The 12,746-nt window shown below is 32.2% G+C and overlaps 1 protein-coding gene across 1 annotated transcript in view; it reads right to left on the bottom strand.

The window, feature by feature from the left end:
- DNAJC13 (DnaJ heat shock protein family (Hsp40) member C13) overlaps positions 1-12,746 on the bottom strand; it is a 106,135-nt gene that overhangs the window by 82,524 nt on the left and 10,865 nt on the right. The window contains 4 exon segments of the mRNA XM_074271102.1: positions 1,146-1,187; positions 1,562-1,711; positions 3,388-3,463; positions 10,674-10,754. Coding sequence (XP_074127203.1) covers positions 1,146-1,187; positions 1,562-1,711; positions 3,388-3,463; positions 10,674-10,741 — 336 coding nt within the window. The 5' untranslated portion in view covers positions 10,742-10,754.

Raw genomic sequence — 12,746 nt, 5'->3', positions numbered from 1 at the left:
AAATATTAGCCCATAATTTCAATAAAAGACTGTTCCAATTAGACTACTATTTCCAATAATTACAAAGAATTTCCTTAAGGAATGTTTATGCTATTTAAAAAAAAAAATCAATTTCCCATTCACATACAAAGTCCTTTCAGTGATCTCAAATACACTTTTAAAGTATTCATTAAAATGGTAAAACACACAATTCAATTGCTAGTAGTCAAATGAACATAACTATTCAAGAAGCGTTCTCAATGATAGTTTTATGGTAGCTAACATATGGAGAGAAAATATTTACTTATATAAAACGATCCTTAAAACATATACCTCCAACTATTACCATTCTATTTCAATTATTCTCATTAGGGAGTATAGCCATGTTGGGAAAAAAATAGTTCAGTGATAACCAAAATTCATCAAAAAGTTTCTTCAAGCAAAAAGCTCAATTCAAAGATTGGAACTCATTTTTAATATTTTATCTTAGAAAATTAAGCATTTCAGAAATCATTTTTTTAAAATGCAGAACTTTTAAATGATTAAGTATAAAAACTTCATTGGATCCTTCAATGGGCTATTAGTAACCAGAGGGGTTCTGGGAAAAAAGATGTACTCAAACAAAAATGTCAGAATGGCAAGATTAACATAGCAAGCTCACTATACAACATTAGACCAAAAGGACAGATCTTTCTAAGCTGAAATGTTCCTAAAGAATCAGAAAGTTTTATAGGAGGGACACTTAGCTGGATTCTAAAGTTAAGTTTAAATACTTCTAAAGGCCAGATTTTAGGCCCAAATCTGGTGGCAAGTGACTTACTGGTCATTTAAAAATATATATTTTAAACTTCTAGCTTTAGGCTAGAAAAAGGCTTTTAGAGTGATTGTATCGGTTAGCATTTTGAATAGTGTCATCTTGAATGGAGAACTTTTGTTAAGAAGCAGAGAAAAGTTTAGGATATATATTATATGAATTTATTGACTAATTTCCACCATTTTATATTTTCACATAAAAAGTTTCTGGAGGTAGGAGAGAAAGAACGTTATAACAGTTGTCAGCCCTACCAAGAAACCTACATGTATAGTTTTCTTTATGTTGTTCTGTCACAGGGCTACATTGCACCAAGAAATTAAATTCTTTCATTTTAAACAGTTAAAATACTTGCCCTTCCTGTGATTTTTCCTTCTGAAAAGTCAGTCCTAAATCTCTGAAATAAAAAAAAAGATATGAAAATGTGGCAAAAATGTATAAAGTAGATTTCTTATTCATCCCCCTCCATCCAAATTAAGCTAAAACTCCCAAGGTTTACCCATACCCAAAATAAATATTTTGTCCAAGAATGCTTTCAAGACCATAATTGAAGTATCACATAAAATACATAAAAACTTCAATAGAATTATACTAATCACATTATTTGATCATGTACTATCATTATCCAAAGATTAATGTAATCATACACAAATCATTTTTTGACCCTCTGATTATACAAAATCAAAAGTATTAAATCATAAAATGATTCTATCTTGCTTATATAAAGAAATAAGACTCAGAGTTGGTATACTGATACATATATTTTCTTACCAGTGCTTCTGTCAGAAGTTCTGTCCTGTGCTCTGTAGAAAACTTTAAAGTCTCTGACTTTTTTCCGCTTCCTTTTCGAAAAGTGAGGTTGAATTCTGTTCCCTGTCCCTTTCCAACAGGACTAATGCTACAAATATCTCCATAAGGCCACTAATGTTTAAAAAACATAAATAAAAACAATTCATTCAACACTGTCATAATAAAATGAGATTCAATAATTCATTGTGGCCAAATTCCTTTGGTATATGCCGATTTCAAGGAGCAGTTTCTCTAGAATATATTAATGCTTTTGATGATTTTTGAGCCCTATCATTTGGATTCTCTAGGAAGCAAAGTTAGTATGAATTTGTGCTATTACTTTAAACATTTTTTTTTTTTTTTGTAGGGAAGGGAGTACAGCTCAGGAAGTACAGAGATTAGGTGTCAAAAAAAGAGATGGATTCAAATACTGCTTTGACACATGCTGACTAAATTATGGGGAGAGAAGGACCTGACTTATGAAATCATAGGAGTAGTTCACACACTCAATTTAAAGCTTTCCTGTGACTGTATGTTTTCTGGGGTTAGGGTGAAAGAACCCTAGTGTTAAAGAAGACTTGAAGAAAGCTGTACTATAGCATATGTTGCGGATGGTGAACAGTGTGGTATCATGAGAAAAGCACCTGGCTCATGAATCAAGAAATCTCTGGCACTTTCCCTCCAATAGAGTCCACTAACACAATCTCTCTCATACATATACACAGTTGTCTACATGTTGTCTCCTAAATGAGAATGAGAACTCCTAGGGCACAGGGACTATGTTTTTATCATTCTTTTCATCCCCATTGCTTAGCACAAAGTCTGACACACAGTAAGCTCTCAATAAATACCTGACTGACTACAATATATGGAAGTGTCTAAAAAGTCAAATTTTATGGCATAGAAGCCAAACCAGCACTCAGCTTTCCAGTTTCCAAATTAGTAAGTTTAGTAGCAAAAGAAAATGAGGAGGACAGTTAGGTGGTGCAGTGGAGAGAGCACCAGCCTTTTAGTCAGGAGGTCCTGAGTTCAAATCTGGTGTCAGACACTTAACACTTCTTAGCAGTGTGACCCTGGGCAAGTCACTTAATCCCAATTGTAAACAAAAGAAAAGAAAGAAAAAAGAAAGGAAAGAAAAGAAGGAAGGAAGAAAGGAAGAAAGAAAAAGAAAAGAAGGGGAAAGGGGAAGATAAAAGTATTCCTATCTATGATATAGGCAATTCATAATTTTATAAATATGAAATAGCATAAAATAGTGACAAATACACAAATATAATAATAAAAAAGCACATATTTGTTTAATTGAACCTGATCACTTAATTATGATTTCCAAAGTTCATTTGTCAAAAAAGACAAGGTGAATTCCAATCATCTTTTCAAGTATTTTTATATTTTAATCTTTTGACTAGTCAGTATTTACAATTTCAGCCACTACTCCCAACAAACATTCCATATAAATTATACAAGAGATGATAAACTATCATGTGTAAAAAAGAGCAATTTTTCTAACTCATCATACAGAGATCATATTTTCTTAATAAAAACCTCCTACTTACTATAAATATTTAACAGCAAGCACACTAAGGCTAAATGACTTTCCCAATCCAGCCCTTCTGTCTCCAAGGCCTCATAGCCCTTGTCCATAGTCCACTTGTCTCAAGCCCTCAACTGTTTCAATTCCTTCATAAGCTAGATGCACATCACGCTAAACTATTTTTCTGACAATTGGTCCCATCTATTCATGTCTACAGCGCAAAGATAAGTGAATCAATTCAAACTGAATTATAAACAAAAAACTTGACACTTACCTGATTTGTAACTTCTAGGGTATTGGGATTATATGTAGTGATTGCATGGGTTCCAACTGAAAAAACTCGTTTGTACCTAAAATAAAGAAAATGTTTAATTTTTATTTTTTCCAATTCAATGAATCAACACAATCTGATCATTAAATTGAAAAACAAATTTTAAATTGTTTTACCAATGGTGTCACTTTTAATATCCTTTGATGTTTTATAATATAAAAACACATTTTAGGCATAAATATAAATTTTAATAAAAAGAAAAATATAATAAGACATTTTAACAACTCTACATAGGTGTAGCACAGGCTGAATTGGTAGTTTCTGGATCTCAAAAGATTCTAAATTAGAAAAGTTGATAAAAGATGGTACTCAGCAGTCTTTCAAAATACGCTTTGAAAAAATCTGAGGTAGAACAGAAAAAAGCACCATGACTTTTATCTTTAAAAGGCAGAAGCATCTGCACATTTTACTAAGTTCCAAAATTGGCACTAGAACTCACAAAAGAAAAAAATAAGGTCTTCAACACAGAAGTTGAATTCTTTTTTGGAGGATTTATGGAAGGGCACATTAAGAATTATACAAGATGAGAAGGCATGGATGGTTTACAATATCTAATGGTTAAATGAGCAGCCACAGCAATGGCTTTCTGAATCTATTAAAAGTAATTTTTCCTTAATTCTGACATCTCTAAAATAGAGAACTCATACCAAAGAAGAAACATGGAAGAAAGATCACTAGACTTGAAGTTGAGAGACCCTTGTTAAAATCAAAGCGCTGACACTTTTACAGTTACACAATTAGTTACAAAATCTTTGAGCCTCAGTTTCCATATCGGTAAACTAGAAGGGCTAGTAATACTTTATACTATTTACTTCATGAAATGGTTTGAATGTAAAGAATTACTAAGGAAAACTAGGTCCCCTTATCAGCTCTGACAATGGGCCGCATCTTTCCTTCAAAGAGTAAGCAAAACTTGATCTCAACTGCAACATCATGCCCAAAAGGGATGGAAAGACATTAGGCCAGGTTGTGAAGAACTTTAAAAGTTAAATTAAGGAATCTCTGTAGTTTATTGAGAAGTGACATGGTCAAAGGAAAACCAGTAGTGGTGAAGAATGGACTAAAATGAGGGATATTTGAGGCAAGACCAATTAGAAGGCTATTTTAATCACCTAGACTGTAATGAGAGCCTAAGCTAAGGAAGTATCTAAGTGAATAAAACAAAAAATGTGACTTAGACAACGTTAAATAAAAGTTAATACAGCCTCAACAATTTAAAAAAATGTTTATCTTCATCAGTAAAAAGACTTTCTTTACTGGAAATTTATGTACCAATGAAAACAAAGGATTGGATTTAGAACACTCTTTGAGACAGCAGTTTGAGTGGAGCTTAAAAAAAAAAAAAAAAAAACAGACTAGAATTAATTGAGAAATAAGGAAGAGAAAGCAAAAGTAATAAGTGTGGGTTGCCTAATAAAGTACTAGGAGAAATGGGATAGTAAAATCAAAAGTCATGTATTGTCATTCATAGGTATGGCTTAAAAGCCTGATTTGTAATTTTTCTATTTCTTCAAAGTAACATTGAATAGAATAAATGACAACTTCATTTGAATAAAAAAAATTATAGTTCCAGTGTATCTTGGAGGTTAAAATGGTCAAGTGAAATTATGCAATATGAGAATAAAGTTTTAAATGGTACTTTGGGGCTTCCTTTTTCCTTCACTTGAATGAGATGTTGCAATTTTCGATAGCTTCAAAGTTAAAAATAAGTTTACATCTTATCTCAAACACATTTAAAAAATTGTTTTATAAATTCTTAGCTAAAATATCTATATAGTACGAAAGCAGCATCAGAATGATACAGTATGCGTGATGGGGGGAATATGGTTCAAGAAATAACCTCCCCCCCCAAGAACTTTCCTTCCTTCTCTGTGCAAGTTCTTCTCTAATTGTCCATAGAGAGTTGTAAGAATAATTAAGAAACCATTTATTAATCTTATTTTATTAACCATATCTGAATTAAACTGAGGATTTAGAGCTAAAAGGGACCTTTTAAGAATTGAGAGCAGCATCAATTGGAAAATGGCTAAATAAGTTGTGGTATTATGAAAGTAATGGAATATTATTGTTCTATAAACAAATGATGAATAAGCTGAATTTTAAGAAATCCTGGAAAGATTTACATGAACTGATATTGAATAATACAAGCAGAACCAGAAATACAAAACAGCAACTATGAAATCACTATGATAAACTATGAAAGACTTGATTCAGTAATTCGGTGATCCAAGGAAATTCCAATAAAGTTTGGATAGAAAATGTCATCTGCATCCAGAAAAAAGAACTATGGAGAATGAATGTAAATCAACACATGCTATGTTCACTTCTATTATATATGGGTTTTTTCCCTAACGCATGGTTTTTCCCTTTTGTTCTGATTTTTCTCTCCCAATATGATTCAAAGAAATGTGCATTAAAGTAAAGTGAAATAAAAATTCTTAAGAGATACCTACAAACAAAATAATCTTTTTTTAAATTAAGGGCAGAATGTTAAGCAAAAGAGAAATCAGAATAGGCCAAAACAGCAAATAAAAAGAGTAAAAAATAGGACTAGAAACAGAGCCAGAGAAACAGTATTTAGTTTGTGAGAGGTCACCAATCACCTGAGGCTCAAACATGAACAGAGTTACTTATTCAGAGATTTCACTGCCCTCTTCCATATATCCTTTCCTACAGTCTTTCTCATTCTCTGCAAGCCATTATAAATCTCATTAGGCCACATTGGGTTGGGGAACAGTGATGTAGACAAAAGGCAAAGTGAAAGTAAAGAATGAGGTTCCAGAGATCAAGGTCTACCTTGTACATAAACTGGCTATGAGGCCCTGGGTAAGTCATGTGACCTCTCGTGGCTCTAAGCAACTCTACAAACTGCCAAGAAAGTTTAGACCTACACGCTACAGGAATTCTCCTCCCCAAGGAGTTCCCTGTCAATAATATAGCTGGCCCCATTCTAGTCCTAGTCTATTAATTAGGGGGAGTGGGGGAGAGGAGAGAGGGAGAGTCGTTCTAGAGACTATCCATTTGCTATTTTATTGGTTATATACCTAAGAGTTATTAGATAATAATATACATAAGGTCTTTGCAAATCTTAAAATTATATAAATGCATACTTATAGTACTAGCAACAATTAGACTGTGCTAGGGCATACTTTTGAAGATCATATTAAATAGTTGAAATGTGAGAAAAAAATATCAGTACTACAACAGGCAATCTAAAGTAATGAAAAAAAGACTAAAAAATATTTATGTATATATATCCCTATACATATACATATACATATATATATATATATATATATATATATATATATATATACTGGTCTATATAGATATAGTCTATATATTGTGTGAAATGTGTGTGTATACAAACACACACACACACACATATATACATACAGACTTAGACTTACATATGTGTGTATGAGTATATACAGGTTTCTTCAGAATTTTTTGCATTTAATATATCAAAATATTTAAATGTCCAATGAAACATCAATCTGATTAAAACACAAATGCTCAATAAGTAATTTTTTACACAAACTCTTTATACAAAATAAAAACCTAGTTTGTTCTCAAATGCAAAGGAAGCTTTCCAAGGTGAACCTGCCCTTCTACTTTGCCTGGAATACCTGGAGCTTCCCTTCCTGTCTCAAAGGACTTTGGCCAACCAGGAAATTATGCTTCAGGTAAGGAAAGAAAATTTGTTTTTCTTTATCTGAATCTTACTTCTCCCACAAAACTCCCGACCTGACATAGATAGTGAAAATAAAACTTTAATTGTAACTTCATTTTTTCAAGTGTAAAAATGGCTAAAGATGTAAAAACCTAAAGATGGTTTCACCAACAAAAGCAGAGTTGAAAATTTGTAGTTGAGAGCAATCTCATTTTATATTTATTGTCTGTCGGGTTACTAAGGGAAAAAAGATGACTATGATATGTTTAAAATAAAAAGTTATTGCTATTGGCAAGTAGTAGCATAAAATTAAGAATAGAATTCCAGATTATGGTTTCTTATAACAAAAAGAACCTTTATATCTTTACTGATATTTAGAACTAACACTGCTCTGAAACTTTAAGACAATGAACATTCATTTGAAGGCTTAAAAACAATTATAAAGGAATACACTCTATTGACACCTCATTTAGTGATTCAATTTTAATACCCCCCCCTTTTAATTTAACATTATATTTTAACTTTTGAGGCAGTTAGGTGGTGCAGCAAACAGCTCAGAAGCTTTAAGATCTTTGGTCAGAAATCTAAATCCAGCTATGGATGCTTCATGAGTTATGTGACCTTAGGCAAGTAGTGACCCTTTTTATCTGTAAAATGGGGATTAACAGCATCTCCTTTCTAAGGTTGTTATGAGGGTCAAATGAGAATGTGTAAAGGGCTCAGAAATTCATAAAATTATATAAATGTGTAATAGTAGTAGCAGCAGCAACAGTTAAGATTATGCTAGGACATACTTTTATTATTGATTAGTCATCGGATTAAATGTGAAATGTGAAAAAAAATCTTTACAATAGAAGGCATATAATCCAATAAATTGATAAATGAACAGTTTCTAGACATCTAGGACTGGGTATATAAAGTAAATGAATATCAGAGAAACAGCCTATAGCCCCAAGACAACAATCAATAATAGAAGGAGCTATGGTCATAACTCTAGCTTTAAAGATCTACAGTAATTTCAGATCAAGCTCAAGTTTTAAGACTATAACAAAGAAGAGTCAAAAGCACAGATCTAAAGTACATAAGCATTACTCAAAAGCCACTTTAATGCAAACCCTGCTTTTTGAGCAGGAAGCTCAAAGACAATACAGGAAAAGGCAACTAGCCTGGAAAAAATGCAAACATGTTAATGCAACAATACTTGCAGAATCAGCCTCTTACTTCAGGACTAGGGAGCCACTAAGTTTTGCTTCATCTATACAATGTTTTCTTTTTTTTAATAGTTACACAGAAGGGCATCTAAGTGAGGCAATGGATTGAGCACTAACCCTGAAGTCAGGGGGACCTGAAACCTAAGTTCAAATTTGGTCTCAAACACTTTCTAGCTGGTGACTCTGAACAAGTCACTTAACCCCAATTGCCTCAGGGGGAAAAAAAGTTACACAAAATCTGTACATGTTTATTGTATAATAATATACACATGATGCCTAAATCTTCTCCAAGTGAATCTTTTTTAAACAATTACCTTACTTGGATTCCAAATTCTAGGTACTCTACACATGAAGTGCTTAAAATTCTCAGAGGAGGTAGTGATAAAAAAGTTTACGAAAAAAAAGTTACTGTAATATCTAGGCTTTATGTTACTCATAAATGTAACTACATGCAACTACAAGATGCCGGCACATTATCAAAATTAAGTGTTGTGTCATTTCTCACAAGATAACTGAAGTTGTTCAGTTATTTTAATAAAATATCACTCAACTTTAAGAGCTCAATTTTTTAAGAAAAACTGAGATAACTGGTTCCATCTAGTTATAGTGAAAATTTTATTTAAAATTAGCCAGTTTTACTATGAAGGAAAAATATGGGCTCAATAAAACTAATAGGTTAAAAAGAAAAAAATTAAAGGAAAAGGTTCCAAAAAGATAACAACAAAGCATTAAAAAAATTGGCTTCTCCACAACTCTATGGCAAGTAGCATGAGAACCCTAAGAACTGCCATTCCTTCCCTCACTTTCTTATTTCCCCTTTTCCATTTTTCTCTATAAGATATTGCCCAAGAATCACCACTTGAACTTACTGTGCTTCTTGTCCCTAGAACAAAGTGTCATGGAAGCAAATAGATGATAGAAGAGTACATTTGGGAAGCTACTCCACTACTTCCCTCATCCTAGATCCAAATTCATCATGCACTCTCTCTAGACTCCAAATTCTCTCTTCAATCTCATCCCAATACTCCTACACCTACTCCAGCTCCCCTACTTTCAGCTAATTTGCTCTATTCAATCTAAGTTTAAAAAAAAAAAAAAAAAGAGGATAGGGAGAAAAGAGCATAGCTTACAAGAGACACTTCCCTAGTGGTAGTAGAAAGGATATTCTTGGGACCCTAGGAAGAAAAGAGGGAAATGAACTATTTGAGAATTAATAAACACCTATGAGATATAGATCAGGATAAAGTTCCACTTTGACAGCTTCATCCTCTAAATCCCTGTCATATTCTCCTTAGTTTATTCTAGAATTATTGCTCCGTCATTCAAATCTCTTCTGTCAAACTGTGCCCCTACAAGTCCCCAAATTATAAAAATCAGTAACAGTGGTTTCAAACTAGAGGATTCCCTACTCCCATTCCTGGGCTGGTGGCATTCCCCCTACTGTAGTCCCAGGACTCTCAAGTTGGAACCCAGAATACATATTCCCACAGAGGCCACTGTTAAACATGAGATTAAGAGGTCCAGCATTATACGTTGGGTATATTAAAGGATTAAATAGGTCAAGTCAGAAATGGAATGGAAATTAAAAGACAAATAGAATCTAAAATTTTATTACCTAGACTAGAGAAGTCAAACCTGTGACCCATAGGCTGCTACAGCCTACATCACTTCCCTAGTATAACCTAAACAAGATGGTAATGTTTAACAAAATAAACAAAAATACATTAAAACATAAATAATGTTAATCTGTGGTTTTATAAAACAGTAAATTATCTACAAAAGACTTATATATAGTTTAGAGGCCATTTCTATTTTTATTTGCTGACAAATTCTTTTTAGTAGCTTCTAAAGGAAGATATACCTTCAGGCACATATTAAAGCTAAGTAAATCAGAAATCAATATTAGAAAATCTTGAGTGCTTGTGCACTTACACATTCAAAATACTTTAAAGTACAAAAACATAAATAATGGGGTTAGTTAAATAAGAATGTGATTTCAACAATCAATTGTAGGAAAGCAAAATGTAGTGCTTTTACAGAAGTAATGTAATCAGAAAATGGTCCTTTTTAAAAACATCAACTTATTCTCTTTAAATGGTGCTTTTCTTCAGTTTTTCAAAAAACAATAACTTTAGGGCATTACATGCATTTAAAGTACTAGTACAAGGTAAAGAGAAACTCAAAATTCAGTTTTCTCCACATCAGGACTGAAAAATGAGTATACCTCACTCATGCTCTCAAGAATAATGTTAGAGAGCATATGACTACTCTGAATTAGTGCTAACAAGGCAAATAAAGCACCTTTCATTTGAAAATAGAAGATAAAATATGCAGGAAATACTTACTTCCCTCTCCATGAATGTTTTGTTGTATAGAAACAGGCCAGATCTTTATTTTCCCTAATAATATTCATTTTGCACTGAGACCTGAAAAATAAATTCAAACACAAGATTTAGTGAAATTTCTACTAATTTTTACAACAAATGTACAACTTCATTTTCAAAAAACAAAAACAAAAACAAAAACAAAAAACCCAAACCCAAATACTTACATTAGAAATTTTTATAAAGTCTCAATTCTGTAGGAATATCACTATTAAATCAAATTTGTTCACAAATGGGAAAACATTTCTCTAGCAAACTAGGAAAAAAAAAACTTCTTATAAATAAAAATTATGATAGAATAACAACAGTGTTGTTTCTACCTCTCCTAGGATCTCAGATAATGCTGACTATCCCCCCAGATTCCCTCCCCTTTTTGTCTAGATATAGAGAACATTGGAGAGAGCTATACTGAAAGCAATCATTTCTGCCAGTAAGTGCTAACAAGCTAGATTGGAATTTTCTTTAAATTTCAGTGTCAAGTTAGCTTCTAACTCTATGGTTTGAATTTATATAGGTACTTCAGTAGAAACATAATAAACCGATCAATGAGCCCCCCAAAAATTACCCTCTTTTTAGGTATTTAAAAGTGATTATTCTGAAAATAATCTAAATTATTTCTCTACCAGTTTTATCAACAAAGGAAGACAAATTTCATGGGCATCTAAAATTGCAATTCAGTGCCCTATGAGGACTTCTCCAATCATCTCTATTTCTATTATCAGATTAATATGAACCCATTAGCAGAGAGGAAGAAAAGGGAGAACTTGTAGGGAATATTCTAGACATAAAAGCCTTGAAAGAGCTGCAGCACCAGAATACCAATTTAGTTTCTTCTCTATGGACTTTTGCTAAAAATTTTTCATTTGAAACAAATGATGACTCAAGGTCAAATTTTCTAGTACTCTCAAAAATGGAAATAAGTAACATTTCAAGATATTACCTTTATTATTATTATTTTAAAGCAAGGAAATAAGACATTCTAAACAAATAAAAACCTTGAAATAAAAGTTAATTTTTCAGAACAAGGACATTTCTGAAGCACAAGATTCTTAATACAACTGACAGATGTCCTTGTTGCTATATAATGTACATATAGCATATTGAAATTTCCAAATACACTTAATTTTAGTAAAGGATAAAGTGATTTTAAATGGCTTACTACATATACGAACCTGAAACTCAAGCATCATTCTAATTTGCAAATTGCTTTAAAAAGATAATTAACTGTATAGATATACCACAAACCAAACTTTGTTTTAAAGGCAGACAAAAACTTTATTCCTTTATAAACTGCAAAGTTTTGGGGGGCAAGAAATGTCTCATGTTTGTAACGTCCATGTAAGTATTCACTATAGGTTAGGATTGTTAGATTAATCTTCTCATATGTAAACAATGATACCAAATAATGAGCAAAGCAAAAAATCTGAACATTTTCTGCCGATAGAAAATGAGAAGATTTATACACTGAAAAGAATTCAATTAAGGGAATATAAGACATTGATAGCCCCCAATTTATAATCAGAGTTGTAAAAGTTCATTTGTAAACTAGTCCTTCCCTTATTGACACAATGTTATAAGCTATCTTGAAAACTGTTATTTAACCATGATATGGCTGATCACTATGCTGATGCATGCCCATCCCTCAAGAGGGAAAAGACTCCTGTATATGAAATATAGTTGCCACACCTTTCCTATAAGGGATTTTCCAATATTCCTCAACAAAGAGTAATGGGTCTAGTTAATGATTAAATTGCTCCTCGAAATATTTTTTTTTAAATATAGGTTGTAGGCAGAATGGTTTTTTTTTAATTATTATAGCTTTTTATTTACAAGATATAGCATGGGTAAATTTTCATCATTGACCCTTGCAAAACCTTCTGTTCCAACTTTTCCCTTCCTTCCCCCTAGCCCCTCCCCCAGATGGCAGGTAGACCAATACATGTTAAAAATATTAAAGTATATGTTAAATACAATATATGTATACATATCCATACAATTATTTTGCTGCACAAGAAAAATCAGACTTAGAAATAA

This window comes from Sminthopsis crassicaudata, chromosome 5, assembly GCF_048593235.1.
Source record: "Sminthopsis crassicaudata isolate SCR6 chromosome 5, ASM4859323v1, whole genome shotgun sequence".
Taxonomy (NCBI): domain Eukaryota; kingdom Metazoa; phylum Chordata; class Mammalia; order Dasyuromorphia; family Dasyuridae; genus Sminthopsis; species Sminthopsis crassicaudata.
This window is presented reverse-complemented; position numbering and strand designations above follow the sequence as displayed.